The sequence below is a fragment of the Protopterus annectens genome, chromosome 7.part0, assembly GCF_019279795.1.
Source record: "Protopterus annectens isolate FY-2018-M chromosome 7.part0, PAN1.0, whole genome shotgun sequence".
Lineage (NCBI taxonomy): Eukaryota > Metazoa > Chordata > Ceratodontiformes > Protopteridae > Protopterus > Protopterus annectens.
This window is the reverse complement of record NC_056739.1, coordinates 1,272,975,695-1,272,998,958: the sequence shown is the minus strand read 5'-3', so window position 1 is coordinate 1,272,998,958 and position 23,264 is coordinate 1,272,975,695. Positions and strand designations below refer to the sequence as shown.

General features: G+C 41.0%; 1 protein-coding gene across 2 annotated transcripts in view; it reads right to left on the bottom strand.

Annotated features, from left to right (window-relative positions):
• Window positions 1–23,264, bottom strand: part of MAP2K5 (mitogen-activated protein kinase kinase 5) — a 3,489,187-nt gene that overhangs the window by 1,659,690 nt on the left and 1,806,233 nt on the right. For both annotated transcript variants that reach the window (XM_044077884.1, XM_044077885.1), the window contains one exon: window positions 2,541–2,580. In XM_044077884.1, the coding sequence (XP_043933819.1) occupies window positions 2,541–2,580 (40 nt within the window). The remainder of the gene's footprint in view (window positions 1–2,540; window positions 2,581–23,264) is intronic.

Sequence of the window (23,264 nt, the reverse complement as noted above, 5' to 3'; positions counted from 1 at the left end):
AGTGGTGGAGCAGGAGTAAAATGGTGGATAGAGGTAGTTTTCCTAGGAGTGGCCTTGCTTTTAGGCCTAACAGTATCCATCAGGCTGAGAGAAACAGTAGTCGGTGGAGAAGACATAGTTTTTTGTCTAGAATTGGTAGTGCGAAAAACCTTCTCAGAAGCAGGTGCCTGCGTTGCGGCTCTGGACCCAACCAAGGCAGAGATAACCAAAGGCTCGGAAGACGAAGAAGATTTCTGCAGCATACCGGACTCCAAAAGGGTCTCAGTAGAGACCTGTGAAGGTACTGAATCAGGCATTACAGGCTGCAAAGGCACCTCACTGTATTCCGGAGAACTACCTGCTTAGTGGTAGAGTCGTTGGAAAGCTTAGCTTTGTGTTGTCTGTCTCTATCTTTATCCTTATATTTTTTTCGGAATGTCTACGGATTGTTGGCTGAAGGATACCATTTCGGAATGCGAAGACGGAAAATGAAAATACCTGGCTACAATAAGAGCTCTACGATGAATGGTTCTCACTTTAAAGAGGGCACAGAACCAGCAATGGGGGATGTCATGGTCTGGGCCTAAACAAGTGAAGCAGTATGAATGGAAGTCATGATGTGGTATTTGCTTTCCACAGGCGAGACAACTGTTAACTTTTTCAGACATCAGTTAGTGCAAGAAAAAAGGATCCCCAATGCGGTACTTAGCTTTAGACATTTTCAGCTGTAATTCAAACTCTGGTAGCGACCAACTGGCACACCTGCGAACTGCTTCTGCTACGGGTTCCATGGCAAAAATGATGTAATGCCGTCAGCTGCCTTCCTTTATAGCACTGACGACCTGATGTCAGGCAGCAAGCGACAGCAGCCGATGCAAAAAAACATTGACTGGTATTTGGGCCGGCCGAGGGTTATCACAGCAGGGATAACTCACAGGTGATGACTGCAACAGTGAAACACGAAGAACATCTGCATAGAAGGAATTACTGATGTCTGCATATGTGAAGTTCCAGGAAGAGGAGCAACTTTAATTGCCACAACCAGCACTACCACAGAACAAGAGTCTGTGAGAAATGTGACAGTTAAAAGTTATAGACAGAGATGCTTGAACACTTATGTATCCAACAAAAGCTCTAGTGCAGCAATGTATGCCCAAAAATATCAGATGTCCAGAGAAAATATTTATGTTAAATACTGAAGCAAGAAAATTGTTAAAGAAAACAGTTAAACAGCTGATCATGCTTCTAAGAACTGAAAAGGTGCATTTATTAAAAAGTGCTTTTAAAGATGTATAAATTATTTTTTTATGCAAACTACCTGTGACGTGCGTCTATAACACAATGAATGCTACCTCATACAATGTATGCAATATAAACACACACTGCATACTTATATATATATATATAGGTTTACTATCAAAATCCCTAAAGGAAGAACATTTTTCATTAAAGGAATGCAAAAAATGTTGAAAATGAAAATAAAATTTGGCCAGAATGTCGAATGTGGTAAACACAACAATTGACATTCGACATGCCAGACTTCCGGTTTTGAAAGTCTGTGTCATTTTATGTTTTAGCAGGGGGTAAGGCACCCTGCACCCCCACACCCCTTGTGTATTATATATACTAACACCGAGGTCACACTACAGTGAGGAAAAGGGTAAATTACTTGATCCACACTGTACCCTGATCTCCATTCAAAACGTCGTATTTATAATAGTGAATGCATACCTACTTTCGATAATATACATTCAACCACTTTTAGTTTGACATTGCGACAACTTAAAAACCACACATTTGACCAACTGGTATTCGACTGCATGCCTTTCAGGATTTTGATGGCAAACTGTTTATACCTATAAATATATATATATATATATATATATATATATATATATATATGTGTGTGTGTGTGTGTATAGGTGTGTGTGTGTATGTATGTATATGTATAAACTAAAAAGGGAGATGTTACATCTCCCTTTCAGCTTTAAATGTTAATGAGCTTGCTGTGGGAAGCTGTACATCACATGGTACACATTTCTTTTACAGTGCTCAGTCTCTTTAAAAATCTTATGTGGGTTAGACCACACCTTCTGTGTTATCTGCTCCCACTGCAACAAGCCCACAGATACCACACCACCCAGACTGCATTAAAGGCAGGGTAATTAGAGCATTCCCAAGTCCTTCCTAACATGATGGCACTTTTTCTACCCTAGACTTTTGCTTCTTTAAGGAAATGAAAGGGAACTAGATGAATAATGTACAGATATAGCTGACAAAATTCAGCAGGAAGAGGGAGGAGTGCTGTGCAAAAATCAGTCATGTTCTGGCCTACAGGTGTATGAACAGTTCAGTTAACTGCAGTACATAAAGAAATATAACAAAACTGGAGCTGTTAGCATTGCTGAAGATGCACTTTTCCTGAAAAAGAAACATAAAAAAAAATATAAAAAAATGTGTGAGTTATACAACAACTTAGATTATGTGTATTTAGAAACAGTCAAAAAGGAGGAAACAAGAAAAGTAAAATACTGTCATGGAAATCAATAGAAGTTCCTTACCTTAACTGCTAATATTTTTCCACTAGGGCAATGATCCGCTCTGCAAAAGAAGAAAAAAAAAATAAACCAGGAGTCTGGATAGCTTATCAAAAATACAAACTGACTCTGTAGTTTCAAAGAAAAAACATACAGTGTTTATCTGTACATTCCAATCCTTACTATAATTACATTATTAGCATTATACCCTTTTCTTTATCCTGGGGATATCTATCCTTTCCAGTTTACAATTTAAAGAGTAGCATCGTAACCTGATAACATTTCATCTTTTAATGTTACTAACAGTACCTAGGTGAATTACTGTACTTAAAAATTAGTCAGTTTGCACACCAACAAGGCATGGTCAAAAAAAAAAGGGTAGCCTCGTAACCATCAAAGCAATTACCAATAGTATCAATAGTACCAACACTTTTACTATAGAAAGTTAAGAGAATATCCTATTTGATTTAAGAAATCAATTAAAAGCTTATTTTACACTTAAAATAACACACAGTAAAATCATACATCAACACAGATGCCACTGTGAGTCTCTGGTGGCATTACCAAGTTCTGCAGCTTGATTTACTGCCCTTTTATTCAATGCAGACTCCTACCATCTATTAGAGGACATGATACAAATGCACATTTTCTTTAGCTACAACAGCTATGCAGGAACACAAACCAATGAAAAACTGCTGTCAATTAAGTTATTTATCTGAAAACTGTCCAGCAGATACAGGACATTTGGCCCAAGTCCTGAAAACAAATGATGGCGTAGTCTCTTTATATGGGGATGGTGTATCAGCCTGTCTGCTGGACACATGTTACATGAAGAACCTGGCTGCACTAACAAGAGAAGACATATGACCTCACTAAGAGCCCTGTAGTGTCATCTTTAGGATGTGCATGTGTGTGGAAGCCTGCATATCTCTTCGTAACATTGTCTATACTGCAAGTAACAGAAGCAAGGAACTTCACAGCATAAAAACAGAAAGACTTCCAAACTGGCCACAGTACAAGCAAGAATCCTATACCTCCCATCTCCTGTCTTCCTGCGGGTGGTCAGCATATACTGAACAAAACAGGTAACAGGTGGGGAACTGAGACAACATTCAGAAAAAGAAAACACAGGGGACACAAAATAATAGATCATGGGTATTCTGTTCTGTAAAGTTGTGACAGGGAAGCTACACACAGAACGGCTATTTGTTTTTTGTCAAGTTACTCGGGAGTACATCTGCCTGTACTGCTAGTGAACTGGAAGGGAGAGAGAGAAATGTAGCTTTTCTCTGTTGCCATACAACTCTTAGAAACACTGGCGGAAACTGCTTACATGATGAGAATATCAGCAGAGCAGTGTAGTATCCCACAGCAAACATCTCAAGTCTAAATGCTTATTTGCATCTCACTGGTCACTAGATCTGTGAGAAAGAGCTGGGGCAGCTATCAAACAATGAAGTGCTCTCTGACCTTAACAAGACTGCTTGCTCCTAACTCTCACTCACTCTGTGCAGAAGATCTAACCTTTCTGTATTACAGGTATTCTATGCCTGAGGAGGGGAAACTACTTGATGATGAAACACAAGTGAGGCCCCCTCCTTTACCTTTGGGTAATAGGAACAAACAAATCCAGAGGGAAATAGGGAAAACTCAGAGGGTATTAGCAAATGGGAAAAACTTACCAGTCAATATCTTCCAGTCTTTCTCTAGACCTCATAGCTACATTGTAACCATAAATCTCCCTCACTTACACTCAAATGTCCCTATTATGCTCAACGACAAGCTACATGTTCTCTGAAACTTAGAACTTCTTGTTTTGACTGTATTACTAAAGACCTATGTGTTACTGTGCATGCTACTGTGCATTTTGGGCTACCATAGTATACGATTTATATTTCAGGGGTAAACCATATCTCTCCCATACTGCAATGTAAGCCATCAAAAGACATAAAAAACTTCATGACAGGTTATCTAAAATAACCTATTGTAACTTGTTTATAAATTACTACATCAAACTGACATATAAAGTTATCTATATTGATTATTTCACATTTACAGGCAACTTGATCCACAAGATGAGAACTTTGTGATGAATACAATGTTTTTTAGCTATCCATCGCAGTTGACTCTCTCTGTTATTCATTGAGTTATATGTACGAGAGAGAAATGTTAAGCACAGAGCTGTTTATACAACTTCATCTTTTCTTTCAAACCTATAAATATCAATAAAAGATCTACTTTACTCAGTCTGTAGTACACTCCGTATTATTTCAAATGGGCTGATCGATCTGGATAAGACAGCATTTTCATTTTAAAGTATCTCGGAATATGCTCAGGCATAATTATCTCTCTTACTGAATATGTGCAAAATGAAATGCAATTTTCCATTTGCAAACTGACAAGGAACTTGTATAATGATAAAGTACAGTTGTGTAAGTAAACTTACCATATCAGCAAATATTCAAATGATCACTGCTGCAGTAGCCTTAGTTATATGGGTTATATCCTGCCAAGGATAAAACAGCCAGCCAGCTTCTAAAGCTTCAGGACACTTTCCACATGCCCAAACTATCTGGCAGCTCAAGTTGAGCTGACTAAAAGACAAGTTTGGGCACCAAGCCCTTCAGAGTTTTCCTCCCAAAAGAGAGATGTACGCTAAGCCATGAAAAGACACTGCTAGGAATAACAAAAAATAAACCACACCCTGGCATTAAACAACACACCAGATGCACAGGGAAAACTCAGAGGATAGTAGCAAATGGGAAAAACTTACCAGTTTGCAAATGGAATATTGCATTTTATTTTGCACATATTCAATAAGAGATATAATTATGCTTGAGCATATTCCGAGATACTTTAAAATGAAAATGCTGTCTTATCCAGATCGATCACAGAGGAAGGGGCTACTGTAGCAGAGATCATTGAAACTTCTATAGTTATGGTAAGTTTATTTACAGAACTGTACTATGTTCACTGTATTGATCAATGCTGCAGTAACCTTAACTATATCAGAAGATTACCGTAGCTTACTACATTTGGGAGGGGGAAGGAGAAAAGTCCAGGAGTCACTGGAGAATAATCCTTGCATAACCAGATCTAGACCTGGGGAAGGAATCAAGCTTATAGTGTTCTGTAAAATTGCGCACAGAGGAACGAGTTGTAGCTTCTAGAAAACTTCTAGAAATCAATAATTTCCAAGAAGCCATAGATGAAGCCAAGACCCTGGTAAAATGGGCTTTGACCATGCATGGAATAGTTTTGCTGTGATGAGTATAACAAACCCAAAAAACAAAAATCACCCCAATGAAAACATAACAGATAAGACACCAAACTTAAATTAATGAACAAGCTTTTAATATTGAGCACTTTCATTCAACACAGATTATCATCATCAGAATAAACACAAACATACATAATATTTAAACTGAAGCCAGCCAAATAGATTCCACTAAAAATCAAATATTAAACTCATTAATTAATCACATGAATTAATTAAAAAAAACAGTTTACTTTTTATCCGATATAATTCTTGTCTTTTAAAAAACATTTAACATTAACAGTGTCATTTAATCCAGGAAATGTATCTGCCTGCAACTTGATTTGCCACCAAGTTTCTTGCTTTTCAAGAATGTTTTTGTAATTGCCACCCCTGTAGTCCAAAGCAACACATTTTAAAATTGTGAAATAAAACTTTTTAAAAGAACTACAAATCTGGGAATGTCTAAATAAAGCATTACAGCCATCATTCTTTGTTTTGATGGAATACAAGTGCTCCTTAATTCTTTTTGAAAATTTACGGGTAGACATACACACATAAAATGCTTCGCAGGTTCACCAAACTGCAATGCAAACTATTCCTACTGAGTTGCAATTGAAATGTTCCCTAATTAATAACAGACTTATTCACGTGTGATAAAAATGTTTGGTCTTTCCATGATAAAACTCCACGCACTACAAAACACATATTTACACATTCTTTTGGATTTGCATGTTTATATAGCAGGCACCTTAGTATTATCAAATTCTAAGCACTGTTTGACAGCTTTAGATTTTTTGTAAACAAAACTTGGACAAGAATTAATGATAGTATGCATATCAGGGTTAGTTACCTCTGAGAATTTTCCAATCATCAAGGTAACTCACTATTCTTTCAGACCATCTTGGTGGATCCAATGAAAAAAAATTTTCATTACAATTGTTTTCATTCAAAATACATGCATCAATATCACTAGCACTACTTCTGATGACTCTGGAAAAGTCTTCTGAAGACCTGTTAAATGGCTGTATATCTGTATACGCACTTCCCCGCTGACCAGTACCTTTAGAACTAGAAACAAGAACCGGACAGGTGGTACCCATTATTTTAAGCTGTAGTATCCCTTAAATTCTTTTTCTTTCTTTCTATGTTGGTAAGGGCACTTCTGTGAGCAAAAGAAATAAATGTTGTTACATTACGATATAGTATGTTCCTGCTGCAGAAAAAAAAACACATATACATGTATTCAAGTCTTTTAATTCATCCTTAAAAACCTGAATAAACTGATCGTTAAATTCATCAAACATTTTTAGCAGTTCCAACCCCGAATAGTTGAAAAAGTCAACCAATTTCTTTGAAAAAAGGATCAGGTTGAGCTATCCTGTTGGGGAACTTGTAAAACCTTAAAACCTTTGGTACAATTTGACATCCAATACATTCATAGAAGTAGCGATTTTCATAGATCACATTTTGATATCTAATGAGTTTCTTTTCAAAGGATTTTAATAATTCATTAATCTCTTCACCTTCACTATTTAAAACTTCTGAAACTCGATTGCCAAGACCAAAGGGATTTGGCATATTGGGAAAAACATTGCCCAAACTGTTACTCACAGTTTTAACTGTATCAGCTCTAATAGAAGACAAACGAAAACTGTTGATCTGATTGTTGGACCCATTGGAACAGGAATCAGAAACACCATCCTAAGGACTGGCTTTGTTGAAATGGTGTCCGAGTTGTCCAGAAAACATAAAAATAGAAGTTTTCAGTCCTTCAAGACTACCTTGTACACTCCCAAACATATCCTACATTTCATTGGGAACTGTATGCGTAGTCAAAGTTATATCCAAGTTTCCTTCATCTGGAAATAACACAACCAACCTTGTACAAAAACCAAAAATGAAAACCTTGAATGACAAGGACTGGATAAGGTAAAACCAATAAAACCAACAAATGAAAATCACCTCAACAAAAACATAATGGATGAGAAGAAACCAAACTTAAATTTAGTCACTTATGACACTGATGATAAAAATTTTCTAGTGTGATTTTTAGAAAAGTGCGTTTTTCTAACTATTTATATTACAAAAGTGTTCAGCCTAGTTTGATTAAAAACAAAATACCTTATGTGTAAATGATAACACTATCTCACTTAACTATGGAGGAAGAATATATTTATTTAGATGGAATCAACAAATTAGTTAAATTGCTTTGTATTAGAGGTTACAAGCAATCTATGTTGGAATGTACTGCAAAAGAAATAATACACAAGAGAAATGAGTTTTTCATCACATTTTAAAGGCAGGTTTGGTCAGAAAAAGTAATGACAGGACCAAAATTAACTGTAAGTACAATTTTGTATTACAGTTGATGGTTGTCAATGTGTATAAGAAATTTCATCCCTGATAGCTGGAAAATTCTCAGAGGTAACCCTGATTTGCATACCATCATTAATTCTGGTCCAAGTTTTGTTAACAAAAAATCTAAAGCTGTCAAAGAGTACTTGGAGTTTGGTAATACTAAGGTGCCTGCTATATATATATATATATATATATATATATATATATATATATATATATTTCTCTTCTTTCGGCTTTTCCCAGTCAGGGGTCGCCACAGCGGATCATCTGTCTGCTCATGATTGGCAGTGGAGTTTTACGGTGTCGAGTTGCCAGCCCGGCACCCAACCTTCCACAGAAGGCACACATGCACACACTCACACCTAGGGCCAATTTAGAATGTCCAAGCCACCTACTGCATGTCTTTGGGATGTGGGAGGAAACTGGAGCGCCTGGAGGAAACCCACGTGACCACAGGGAGGACATGCAGACTCCACACAGAAGGCACCCCAGCCGAGAATCGAACCAGAGAACCTCTTGCTGTGAGGCGGCAACGCTAACTGCTGCACCACAGTGGCCGCCTTGCTACATATATATATATATATATATATATATATATATATATATATATATATATATATGCAAACCCAAAGGAATGTGTAAATATGGTTTCTGTAGTGCATGCAATTTTATCATGGAAGGCCCAAACATTTGTTTATCACACATGGATAAGGGAACACTTCAATTGTAACTCAATAGGAATAGTATATATTGCGGTTTGTTCAACCAGTGAAGCATTTTATGTGGGTATGACTACCCGTACATTTTCAAAAAGAATTAAAGAGCACTTGTATTTCCTCAAAACAAAAGATGACTGCAATGCTTTGTTTAAACATTCCCAGATTTATAGTTCTTTTAAAAAGTTTTATTTCACAGTTCTAGAACATGTTGCTTTGGACTACATGGATGGTGACTACAAAAACTTTCTTGAAAAGCAAAACAAACTTAGTGGCAAATCAAGTTGCAGGCAGATAAATTTCCTGGATTAAATGACACTGTTAACATTAAGTGCTTTTTAAAAGACAAGAATTATATCAGATGGAATGCATACTTTTTTTTTTAATTAAATCATATAATTAATTCATTAATTTAATATTTGATTTTTAGTGGAATCTAATTGGCTGGCTTCAGTTTAAATATTGTGTACGTTTGTATTTATTTATTCTGATGCAGTCCTGTATTGGACGAAAGTGCTCAATATTAAAAGATTGTTCATTAAGTCTGATTTCTTCTCACCTATTTTTTTGTGTAGTGATTCATGTTTGTTGGTTTTATTGGTTTCACCTTATCCAGTCCTTGCCATTTGAGTATAACAAAAGGTAACAGCCTTAGACAATCATTTGGAAATGGTCTGTTTTGGCACATGTTGTCCCTTCTTTTTACATTCACAAGAAATGACAACTGATCTGAAGATCCGAAATATTTAGTACTGTCAAGACAGTACCCGAGTTGTCTATGGACAACTGGAGTGTCCTTTCTCCCTCATTTTTTGGGTTCAGGAATGAAAACAGAGAGATGGGATATTTTCGCTTAAAGTAAACACAGATACCATTTTAGGTATTAAAGGAGGATTAGTTCTCAAAGAAACCCTGCCTCTGTGGAAAATAAGACAGGACTGACTCACCATAAAAACTTGCAAGTCAGACACCCCTCTTACAGAGTTTAGAACAATTAGTAAAACAATTTTCCATGTTACAAACCACAGGCAAAACAGGTTAACTGTTTGAAGTGGAGCAAATGGTAGGTTCTCTAACACAAAATTAAGATCCCAAGGAGGGGCTACCAGTTTTCTTGGAGACCTCTTATGCAAACCCCCCTTCAAAAACATTCTGACATGAGAATGCACTAAAAGAGGAGGATCCATGCTGAAATGACTAATAAATGAACTTTGATAGAGAAGTACGAAAGGCCATAGGACTGTAACTCATATAAACATTGTAAAGCCAGAGAACAACTATCACTGAATGGGCTTGGATATGTTGATGGCAACAATTAAAAACCTTTTTCTATTTGAAATGGAATTAAAACCCTATCATCCAGACAGTCAATTGAAGTTGATTGGTGTTAGGGTGTGTTAAACACCCCTGTTCGTCAGTGAGAGAATCCAGTCTATGAGGAAGCTTGTGGTAATTTCCTCTGGTCATTTCCAAAAGAAAGGAAAACCATGGTTGCTTGGGCCTGAATGGAGTCACCGCAATGATCTTGAGGCATGCCTTCAAAATCTTCAGAAATACCCTGGATATTAGTGAAAAAGGTGTAAAAGCATGCAGGAACATTCTTGTCCAAGGGGAAAAAAAAGGCATATGTCTTCCAGGCTTTCTTGCATGGACTCCTGGAGCTGGATCTTGGCAGCTGATTGTTCAGAGAAGAGGCAAAGAGGTCTATTTCGGGAACTTCCCAAAGATGATCATATCTTGAAAGACCCCCTGATCTAGTCTGCATTCATGAGGGTCTGCCCTTGCCCTGCTCAGCTTGCTTGCTGCCTAATTTTGCTCTGTTAGAATGCAGTATGTCTGCAGAGTGAAATAGGTATGTGAAGCTATATCCCAAGCTAACATGGTTAGTCTGCAGTGGGGGTACAACCCAATTTTCCTTTGTTTTTGATGTTCCACATGACTGTGGTACTGTCTGTAACAACTTGAAGAAGTCCTGGTGTCCAAAGATGATTCAGAGAGTCAAGTGCCTTGATCAGGGCAAGCATCCCTTTTACATTTATTTGCTTGCATCTGTCCCTGGTGTCACTCACACTTTGCACTTTTCTCTCTCCTGAAACTGCTCCCCAAGCAAAGTCTGAGGTGTCTGTGGTGACTTGTGGCTTTGTAACAGGGAGGGAGAAGGGAATACATAGATTTAGGGTTATCTGTTGTCTCCACCAAGTGATTTCCCTTCTCAAAAACCCCAGCACCGGGACCTGAAAAGACAAGGGGTGTTGGTGCTACGACCATAAAGACTTCAAATACCACTGTTTCTTTATAGGTTCATAGGTTTATACTAGGCTATCTGCCCTAAGGCATTTATAAGCCTAGCCCAAATTTTTGTGGCTTACGCCACCCCTTATATGAAAAAATACTGTGCCCATTAGTTTGTTGTGCCTCTGTCCAGCAGTGACACAGAGATGATTTCCGGGGTAAACCTACGATCTCCCATCCACAGGTCTAGATTTCTCTTGAACAGAGTCAGCGAGGTGCTCTGCCTCACATGGACCGGGATTTTATTCCACAGCATAGGGAGTCTCTGAGTGATAAATCTATCCCTCCAGCACGTCCTATTTATATCCGTGCTAAGGTTTAAGTCGCTTGCTCTAGTGGTTTTGGCGGATTTGGATTTTTTGAGGTGGAGCATGTCCATTAATTCCGGGTTGGACATGGCCTTGTATGTCAGGCACATGTCACCTCTGAGCAGACGGTATGCGACTGAATAGAGCTGGAGTTTCTTCAATCTGGCAGCATATGACAGATTTTGGAGTCCCTTTATCCTTTTGGTGAGGAACTTTGGGGTCTCTCCAATTGCTGCAGATGTCGGGTGAGATACATCCCGAATGGGGCATTGTACTCGATCATTGGTCTGATAAGTGAAGAGTACAGGGGAACAATGACCTCACTAGATCTGGATGTGAATCCCTTCATGATCAGGTGGGCAATGTAGAAGGTCTTTCTAACCACTTTAGCAACGTGAGTGTCAAAAGAAAGGCCACTGTCAACCTGGGTCCCCAGGTCCCTGATAACCTCTTCTGTGCTTAGTGGATTGCCGCCTATATGGTAGCTTGGGGTTACCTTGTTTTTCCCGAAGGGTATGACTATACAATTTTTGGCGTTTAACTTCAGGCCATGGCTCTGGCACCAGCTATCTGTTTCCGTGAGTCCCTTCTGAAGGATATCCGTGTCCGATGCACTTTCCACTATGGCGCCCAGTTTGCAGTCGTCTGCAAACTTTGTCAGCCAAAGTCCTCCCATGTTGGCCTGTACTTCTGAGAAGTAGATGCCAAACAATAGGGGCCAAGGACCGAGCCCTGTGGGACACCACTTGTGACCGGCTTGGAGTCTGACATAGCGCCAGCAACTCTAACCCTGTGGGTTCTGTCCTTAAGCCAGTTTGCAACCCATCTTGTGACATATGGGTTTACATTTAAGCTGGTAAGTTTTTCTACAATACCAGTGGGGTATTGTGTCGAAAGCCTTTGCAAGGTCAAGGTAGGCTGTATGGACTGCCTTTCCCTCATCAATGGCCTTGGTGACTGTTTCGAAGAAGTCGACCAAGTTCAAAAGGCATGATCTTCCCTTGACAAAGCCAAACTGGGTCGGGTCCAATGTCTGCAAGTCCCCTATATCTTTGTTTATGAGCTCCATTATGATCCTCTCCATAGCTTTGCAGACTAGACTTGTTAAGCTTATGGGGCGGTAATTACCAGGGTCCGCCGCCTTTGTGGAGTGGGACCACAGTTGCCGTACGCCACTCCTTGGGCACGTATCCTGTGGTAAGGCTGAGATTAAACAGCTGCCTTATGTGCGGGTTTAATTCCTCATTTAGCTCGTGTAGCACACAGCCGGGGACACCATCCGGTCCCATTGATGCTGTGTTTTTAGCTTTAGAGAGAGCAGCTTTCACCTGCGCATTTGAGATGTCCGGGAGGCTACACTCGGCTGGGATAGTTATCTCTCCTTTAGGGGGGGGGAGAGGGGGGTGAAGTTTGCACTGAACCTGTCTGCCAGTATGTTGGCAATGTCTGTGGGTTCAGTGATTTTTGTATCATTTTGGACTAATTCTGAGCATATCTGGGAGTTTCCACCCAGGTTCCTAACATAGCTGAAAAAGGCTATGTCTTGCCAGGGGTATCATGAAAATCATGGAAGCCATGAGACCCAAAATTCTGAGGTATCCCCCTTGCAGTGATTAAAGTAAGAGTGGAAACTCAGAGAGCAATCTAGGTATATAGCTATTTTTTCCTGTCTAAGAAAAGTTCTTTGAACTGTAGTACATCCCAGAAACAAAATTCTGCGAGGAGGAGAAAAAAAACACATCTGAATCTTCTTTTGGAATCCCACTTGTTTAAGAGAGATCTCACCCAAGCGAGAGATTCCTGATACTCTGGAAAAGAATCTGCAAAGATAAGCAAGTCATCTAAATATGGAAAGAGGGGATACCAGGGTGGGTTGGGGGGAACAAAGTTACTTAGAAAGTAATTCTGTACTTTTGGGAGATTCCAGAATTCTTCTTGGATCCCCTTGCCACTTCTTCTTCTTAAATGTCTGTTTACCTGTATTTTACTAAGACTGTTTTTTAACCAAAACTGGATAAGGAATTAAAAAATCCCTTGGAAAACCTGGAAATGGAGGGCTGAAAAAACTTGGAGAGTCTCAGTATCAGCTTACCCCTTTCATCACACTTTTTGTTCACTTCTGCAGCAGATATTCCAAAAGATAAATTATCTGAAGAAGAATGTAAAATCTCATTTTTAACATCATATGGGAGGTTCTAAGAATGTAGCCATGTACGCTTCCCCAAAACAATATTAGTAGCCACAGCCCTTGAAGACGCATCAACAGTCATACACAAACTGTAAACAATGAGTATTGACTTGAAAAATACAAGCAAATAAATTTAAAGCAGATGGTTCCTCACAAAAGGAAAAGGCAGATAAAACATTCCTTATACTTTCCCAGTTAGTCAGAACAAACCTTGACAATGTAAAATTCTAAAAAAAGTTGTGAAAGCATACACTTTTTTCCCTATACTTACCAATAATCTTCCCATCCTTATGAGAAAGAGTCAGACTGAAATAATTTAAATGTCTAGCAGTAGAAGGATTAACTGAAGCTACAGTTGCTGGTTCAGGTTTGGGAAGGGTGTATAAAAACTCAAAAGACTGAGGAAATGTATACATCCTATCTGCCTTTTTAGGGACAGCTGCTGACTGTCAGGAAAACTGCAGACAATAACACACAGATCCTCCAAACCTGACAGAACTGGAGGAATGAGTGGAGGTTCTGAAAATTCCTCTTGTAAAAGCACATGGTATTTTCTGAGGGACTGAGAAACCTCAGAGTTCTCCCACTGAAAATAATGGCATATACTAGAAACAGTCTTAGAGGAAAAGAACCCCCACAGTGAGAATAGTACAGTTGTGTACTCTTACCATAAATGTAGATGTTCGAGTGTGTTCACTGTTGCAGTCATGACTGTAGGGTTCTTCCTGCCAGCAGCAGCCCCCGATCGGCCAGAGTCCCAAAGTTTGGATCGGGTGTCAGCTGAGGTCGCTTTTATCCTGATGTCAATGCACCAGAAGGTATAAAGACCTCAGCTGACGCCATTTCCCCAGTTTTTCTTGCCTCAGATGTCAGGTGCCCAGAAAGAAAAAGGCTAAAAAAGAAACCATGCTCAAAACCTCATCAGCCAAAATACCTCATAACAGATAATACTCAAAGAAAAAACAAAAGAGGGGGTAGTAGGGAGGGTAACCCAGACTGCAACAGTGAACACACTCGAACATCTACATTTATGGTAAGAGTACACAACTGTACTATGTCCTTCGTGGTTCACTGTTGCAGTCATGACTGTAGGGTTGAGTCCCAAAGCTAAGAAAGGGTGGCTGGAGGAGAAACAGAGGGAGCGGTCACAAAACCTTGCAAAACCGCAGAAGCAAAACCGGCCCTGGATTTAGAATAGAGAGAGAGGTTGTAATGCTTAGAAAAAGTATGTACAGAACTCCAACTAGCAGCCTCCAAAATATCCTTGGTAGGAACCCCACAAAGAAAAGCTGCTGAAGTAGCAGTAGCCCAGGTAGAATGAGTCCTAACATTAACAGGAACTGGATTGCCATTAAGTAACAGAACTTGATGCAATGAGCAATCCACTTGGAAATAGTTTGCTTAGTGATTGCTTTCCCTTGAACAGTAGGAGCATAAGCGACAAACAACTGATCAGATTTCCAGAATATCTTGGTCCTGTCCAGGTATAAACGAAGCTGCCTGTGCACGTCTAAATAGTGCAAAAGACTTTCTTCCTCACTTTGAGGATTAGGATAAAAGGTAGGCAAATGAACAGACTCATTCAAGGCCACTGCCGAAACCACCTTGGGCATAAAGGTGGGATTAGTGCGTAGAGATACCCTGTCCTGATGAAAAATAAGGAAGGGTTCCACAGCCATGAGTGCTTGCAATTCCAAAATTCTTCTAGCAGAGGTAATAGCTAAAAGAAAAGCAGTTTTACAAGACAATAATTTCAAATCTGTGGAAGCTGCAGGTTCAAAAGGAGACAAGGTTAATTTTTCCAAAACACAGTTAAGATCCCAAGTGGGAACAGGAGCCCTCATAGGGGGCAAAATATTCTTAGCCCCTCTAAGAAATTGTTTAAGTAATGGATGAGAAAAAATCGGAGGATCCGTATCGTAATGTGCAGAAATAGCAGAAGCATGAAGCTTAACAGACGAAAAAGATAGGCCCGTATGTAACAACTCTGTCAGATACTGTAAAATCAGAGGAATATTCGGAACAGCAGAATCACCACCCTGGACTTGATTCCAGGAGCAAAATCTTTTCCATTTACCCGCATAAGATTTTCTAGTGCTGGGCCGTCTAGCTTCAAGGATTACTTCCATTACCTGTCTGGAAAGGGTAGAGGTGTTTACAGACCCTGGATCCACCAGGCAGCTAGATTCAGAGTTTTGACATGACTGTGCAGTATCCGGTCATCCCGTTTAGACAGCAGATGAGGGATTTGAGGCAGAATCCAGGGAGGCTCCTGAACCAGGTTCATCAGAGTGGAATACCAGAATTGCCGAGGCCAATTGGGAGCCAGTAAAATCATTTGCGGTCTGTCCTGTTTTATCTTCAGAAGTACCTGAGGTAGAAGAGGAAAAGGAGGAAAAGCATATACTGAGAGGTGTTTCCAACTGAATGAGAGGGCATCCACTTTCCATGCTAGTTTGTGGTAGGTCCTTGTGCAGAATGTTGGAAGTTGATGATTCTGAGGGGATGCAAAGAGATCTATGTCCGGACATCCCCACGCCTTTATAATCATCCTGAATATCCGAACATCCAACATCCATTCGTGTGGATCCGAAATGTGTCTGCTCAATGTGTCTGCCAGAGTGTTGTCTTTTCCTGGCAGGAATTGTGCTTGTAAGTCGACACTGCAGGTCAGAGCAGTGTACCATAGAGTCATGGCTAATCTGCACAGGGGGCAAGAGTGAGAAGAGCCCCCACTGCCTGTTTATGTACCACATCACTGCAGTGTTGTCTGTCTGTATCAACAATTGTCCTGGTAGAAGAAGGTCCCTGAAGGCTATCAGGGCATTCTGTACAGCTAGCATCTCCTTCAAATTTATGTGCAGGTGTGTTTGCTCCTTTGTCCAAACACCCTGAAGACATCTCCCGTGCATGTGGGCTCCCCAGGCATAATCTGAAGCATCCGTTGTCAGAACTTGATTGGTCGGTGGAGGACAAAAAGGCTTCCTATTGTTCTGTAGACAGGATTCGGCCCACCAAAGGAACTCTTGCTGGAGACAAGGCAAAATCGTGATCACTGTTTCCACACTGTGGTAATGCTGAGACCATACACTCTTGAGGTACCACTGCAGTTTCCTCATATGCAGTCTTGCATATGGTAGTAGTAGAATGCAGGAAGCCATGTAACCCAAAGCCTGCAGAATTTTTCTTTCAGTCAGCTGTTTCATTGAAGCCAGGTGTCGGAAAGAAGAAGCCAGTTGCACTGTTTTGTCTGGTGTCAAGGAAGCCATCTGGGTTGTAGTACTCAGAAGAGCACCCAGGAAAGTGATCTGTTGTGTGGGTGCCAGATTTGATTTCTGTAGATTCACTGTGAAACCGAGGTACTGAAGAAGATGCTGCACAAAAGCTAGATGCCGAAGTAGAGCGTCTTTGTCGTCCACCTGAAGAAGACAGTCGTCCAGATAAGGGTATATTTGAATCCCCTTCTGTCTGCAAAATGCCATTACTGGTGCCAGGCACTTTGTAAAGACCCTGGGCACAGTAGATAAGCCAAAGGGCAGCACAGAGAACTGATAATGCTTCGAGCCCACTTTGAAATGCAGATACCTTCTGCACTCTTGCCTTATAGGAATATGCAGGTAAGCTTCTTTTAAGTCCAAAGTCACCATCCAAGCGTTCTTGCCCAACATAGGCAGCAGCTGCTGCAGAGTGAGCATCTTGAATTTTGGTATATCTAGGAAGGTGTTTAGTACAGAAAGGTCCAGGATTGGTCTCCACGTATTTTCCTTCCTGGGAACCGGGAAAAGTCTGGAATAAAAACCTTGCCCTATTTCTAAATTTGGTACCAATTCTATGGCCCTCATAGCCAGGAGGGACTGAACCTGCCATTGCGCCTCTGCCCACTAATGATTTGGCAGATCTGGCCAACCGTTCAGTTTTGGCAAGGTGTGGAAATGAAATCTGTAACCTCTTGACACTATGTCCAGAACCCATTTGTCCCAGGTTATGTGGCTCTAATTTTGATAAAAAAGAGAAATCCTTCCTCCCAAAGGTGCTTCCAGGAGAGAAGCCCCTGGAACCAGAAAGGGAGAGTCATAAAGACTGTTTTCGGTAGGGCTGAGACTTATCTTCACCTCCCTTGGGAGAGGGGGCACTCCACTGCCTATTCCTAAAATGGGTCTGTGCCTGTCCCCTACCTTTGGAATGCCTGAATCTGCCTCTCGGAGACCTGTCCAAGCCCGGAAAGGACCAAGGTTTAGCTGGCCAGTGTCTGCTAATTCTAGGAGGTTGCACCTGTAGAAAATCCTTAACCATCTGCATAGATTTGGCTTTGTCCTCCATTTTCTTTAATACCTCTTCAGCTTTGGACCCAAACAGAACATCGTGCTGCAAAGGGGCATCCAAAAGTTTGGCTTTAACCTGATCCGGCAAGCTTTGTTCCTTTAACCAAGCGTGTCTTCTAATAACTGTGCCAGTTGTTGCAGCCTTACAAGAAGCTTCCAAAGAATCAAAACCACAATGCAGGGTGTATGTTTACCCACCTATTCAATAGCATGCAATAAATCCTGTAATTCCTGATTATCCGCACCAATAGAAACAGCTGACATCTTTTGTTTAAATACAGACAAAAGGTATTGCTGATACTTCAGCATATGAAATTGACAGTTCAAAGCCCTAATAGACAATGTAGCAGAAGTATAAACTTTTTACCCCATCTCTCCAAAGCCCTGGACTCTCGGACAGAGGGAATAAGATTTTTAGCAGAGGCCGCTTTAACACCCTTAGGACCCTGAGAAATTGTTTCCGGATCAGGTGAAAGATTCTTAAAAAGAAACTTATGAGAATCAGGAACCCTATAATACCTATCCGGTTTGACCGGAGCAGGGGGAAAAGAATCAGGAGAGAGAGAAGCTTCCGAAAAAACATCATCTACAATGTCCAATACAGGGGGAATAGCCAGAGGCCTATGCTGTGGGAGAGGAAGAAAATCCTTAAGCCTTTTCTTGGATTCAGAAAATTCCTGCCCTTCCCAGTGAAAATGCACCCTCATATCAAGCAAAGTTTCACCAAAACAATAATTCTCAGGAGGAGAGGCTGAAGGAAAGGAATCTTCAACATCAGAATCCTCATAAGGAGGAAAAGAATAATCCTGCTCAAGCGAAGAAGCAGAAGAAACAGAAATTTGGTCTGAAGAATCATAATCGGACTGTAATCTAGGCTTCTTGTCAGGAGGGGGATGTGAACCCCTGATCATAGTTAAGAGATCTTCAGCCATCCTAAGCATCTGCCTCTGAGGCCTAGGACCATGATCAAAAGGTGCCTGTGCTTGCCATTTCACTTTAGCTGGAGCCTTAGACTTTATCTTTGAATGTACAACTGAATCCACATTTACAGGAAGCTTCGAAGGCTTGAGAACTCCCTCAGAACCCGGTACCTGCCTACCGGCGTTGGACCCAACTGAGGGAGCAGTATCCAAAGGTCCAGTCCCTGGCAATTCTGAAGACCCCATCAGCTCCACACCAGAGTTGGTACAGTCAATTGGTTCAAAAGAGGCGGATGACAGGGGCTGCAAAGGCGCCTCACTGACAACCGATGAACCAGCAACCTGCAATAACGAAGTAACATCCTTTGCTGTGGACCTCGGAGGCCTGTCTGCATCCTTGCGCCTCTTACACACCCCAGAAGCTGGAAATGAATCTGAAGACATGTTATAATTAAACCTTTTTCCAAAATAGTAAAAGGCAAAGTTATATCTACGCCTAATAGTACACTGATTAAATCTAGCACAAAATGCACAATTAGCAACGTCGTGGTCAGGACCCAGGCAGGGAATACAGTAAGAAAATCCCTATGAGGTATTTGCTTCCCACAAGAAATACAATTATTAACTTTCTCTGACATCTGACTGGAGCAAGAAAAAGACCTCCCCAATGGGGTACTTATCTTATAAAATGAAAATCCTGGGATTAAATCCAAAAACAAACAGGAACAGGCTGACCAGCATTAGTGAATTGCAAAGGGCACCGTGCGGCAAGAAAGACTGGGGAATTGGCGTCAGCTGAGGTCTTTATACCTTTTGGCTCATTGACGTCAGGATAAAAGCGACCTCAGCTGATGCCCGATCCAGACTTTGGGACTCTGGCCGATAGGGGGCTGCTGCTGGCAGGAAGAACCTTACAGTCATGACTGCAACAGTGAACCATGACGGACATCAGAAATTGAGTGAGCTCTCCTCTGAGTCTGAATCACAAATCTAAACTCCTGCACTTGTCCCTTCATCCTCCTACCCAGATTCAAAATCTTGAATCTCTCCAGGAAAGGTGGTATTCCTCTTTCTTTAACCATATCTTACATTATAAGAAGAATCAATAGCCTGAATTAAACCCTGAGCCAGACCCAGCAAACTACCCCTGTCTAATGAAATGTGAAGAGGAGTACATAGATGTTTAGTTTTTTTTTTTAGGCAAAAACAAAGCTATGTGCTTACCATAATTCCCATTGTGTTGTCCATTTTCATTCTTCTTCAACTGATGGGTTCAGATCCAATCCCTTGGATCCAACTTGGCTGTTGCTAAAGCTCGTGGCAACCTAGAACTCTCGAGCTTCTCCATTACCCACAATGTACCAACCCCAGTTACCTCAGATCTTGTTAGCTGCCTTAGTAAAAGGTAAAGACAGAAATGATTAAGGCTATGTCGGGAGTCATATACATAAACGGTTAGGGCACACTTATCTTGTAAATACTCATTCTTCCAGAAGTTTTAAGGATGGGGGTTGGTGGGAAGGGAGTTGAGGAAGAATGAAAATGGACAACACAGATGGAACATTATGGAGGAATGAAAGGATAGCCTAGAAGAACCTGATCTGCATGAATCCACCATTCCAGATGTCTCTTGCACATCTGAGTGATTCTTATCTGGTAAGACACAGTCTGATAAAAAACTGACCATTGTGTGGCTAGCATCCACTAGAGAATTCTCATGTAAAATTTGACTTGTGGTACTAATGTTATTGCTGTCGTCATTCATCCTAGGGCTTGAAGGACCAGACTGGCCGAAAATGTGGCATTGCAGATTATCTTTTTGACTTGTGACCTTGTTGTTTGGACTCTCGATAGTGTCGGGGATGGAATGGTAGTTTTCGTATTGAGAACTGCTCCTATAAACTCTAAGCTCTAGGTAGGTTGTAGATGAGATTTCACGTAGTTAATTGTTATCACCATAAAAGAACAAGTCTGTATAACCTGGTCCTTTGCCAGTATGAGTTGATGCCTGTTCAGAGCAGATATGAGCCAGTTGTTTAAGTATGGAAACACTCAGAATCCCGGCAGTCTGAGATGAGCTGCTACTACTGCCATGTATTTGGTAAATATCATGGGGTGAGTCCAAAGGGCAGTACTCTGAGTTGGTAATGACTGGCTCCCAGGTGTAAGAGTAGATACTTTCTGGATCATCTGTTCATCTTTATTTTGACAGTACACATCCTGAAGTTCTGTTGAGCACATCCAGTTGTCCTTGCCCAAAAAAGGGAGAATGGACTGAACAGTGACCATAAGAAAAGTACAGTTTTGTACCTACCATAAATGTAGATGTTCGAGTGTTCACCCTGCTGCAGTCATCACACTTGGGTTATCCTGTCGTCCTGCGGTCCCGCAGTCGGCCGGAATTCCAAAGTCCTGGTCCGGCGTCAGTTGCTGTCGCCTCTTCCCTGACGTCAGTGCGCCAGGGGTATATATAATGCAACCAACGCCATTTTCTTCAGTTTTTCTTGCCCCAGATGTCAGGTGCCCCCAAAAAGGTGGCCAGAATTAGTATCAAATGGAGTAACCACTGCACCAACACAAAATCCCTTCAACTATAAGCAAATACATCAGTAAGGCATGGAAGAGATTTAGCCAGTAGAACAGAGGGATGGAGGGAGGGTAACCTGAACTGCAGCAGGGTGAACACTCGAACATCTACATTTATGGTAGGTACAAAACTGTACTATGTTCATCGTGTTACCCTGCTGCAGTCATCACACTTGGGTTGAATCCCAAAGCTAAGGTAGGGGGGAGGAATCATAGAGGGTTAGTGGAGGCTATAAGGCCCTGCAGAACTGCAGTGGCGAAGCCTGTCCTGGACCTTGAGTAAAGAGGTAAGTGATAGTGTTTGGTAAAAGTGTGTACAGAACTCCAAGTAGCAGCTTCTAAAATTTCCTTGGTTGGAACCCCCCTGAGAAAGGCTGTAGAGGTAGCTGTTGCCCTGGTAGAATGGGATCTAATGGTAGCAGGAACTGGTTTCCCATGATGGGTATAGCAGAAACGTATGCAATGACCTATCCAATTAGAAATGGTTTGCTTTGATATAGCTTTCCCTTATGAAGCTGTAGCATAGGATATAAAGAGCTGGTCAGATTTTCTGAAAGCCTTAGTTTTGTCCAAATAGTAACAAAGCTGCCTGTGAATGTCCAAGGAATGCAGGAGTCTCTCACCTTTCTTCTGTGGATTGGGGAAGAAGGTGAGCAAGTGGATGGTTTGATTTAAAGCTACACTGGAAACCACCTTAGGCATAAAGGAAGGATTAGTTCGTAGAGAAACTCTGTCTTGATGAAAAATGAGGAAAGGTTCCACTGCCATTAGTGCCTGTAGCTCTGAGACTCTTCTAGCTGAAGTTATTGCTAGGAGCAGGGCAGTCTTCCATGACAGAAACTAAAGATCTGCAGAGAAAGCTGGTTCAAAGGGAGGTAGCGTTAGTTTTTCCAGAACAAAATTGAGGTCCCATGTTGGTGTAGGAGCTCTCCTGGGTGGTCTTATGTTTTTTGCCCCTCTGAGGAACTACCTTAGAAGAGGATGTGAAAATAAAGGTGGATCCGTGTCGTAGTGAGCTGAAATAGCTGAAGCATGGATTTTAATTGAGGAAAAGGAAAGTCCTTTGTGTAACATCTCTGTTAAATACTGTAGAATGTGAGGCATGTGAGGCTGGAATGTGTCCTGGCCTTTAGCTTGGTTCCAGGCACAAAACATTTTCCATTTGTCCGAATAAGCCTTCCTGGTGCTTGGTCTCCTGGCTTCCAGAATAACATCCAGAACTGCATGTGAAAGAGGAGCTGGTTGGATGTTTAGATGATTTGCCATGCAGCCAGGTTTAAAGTTTTGAGCTGGCTGTGACGAATCAGATTGTTTTGTTGTGTGAGCAAATGGGGGATTTGAGGCAATATCCATGGTGGGTTGTGGGCCATATTTTTCAATAGCGGATACCAGTGCTGGTGTGGCCAGTCTGGGGCTATGAGAATCAGTCGTGGTCTCTCCTTTTTGACTTTCAAAAGAACCTTTGTGAGGAGAAGCAATGGAGGGAAGGCATATACTGTCAGGTTTTTCCAACTGAAAGAGAGAGCGTCCACTTTCCAAGCTTGATGGTGAAATGTCCTTGTACAAAATTTTGTCAGTTGATAGTTTTGAGGACTGGCAAACAGGTCTATGTCTGGAAGGCCCCATTTCTGAGTTATCATTGCAAATATTTGAGGAACCAGTTTCCACTCGTGTGGATCCTTGATGTTTCTGCTGAGGTCGTCTGCCAATGTGTTCTTCTGTCCAGGCAGGAATTGAGCTTGTAACTGGACTTGGTAGGCCAGAGCTGTGTTCCATAAGGTCATTGTTTGCCTGCATAG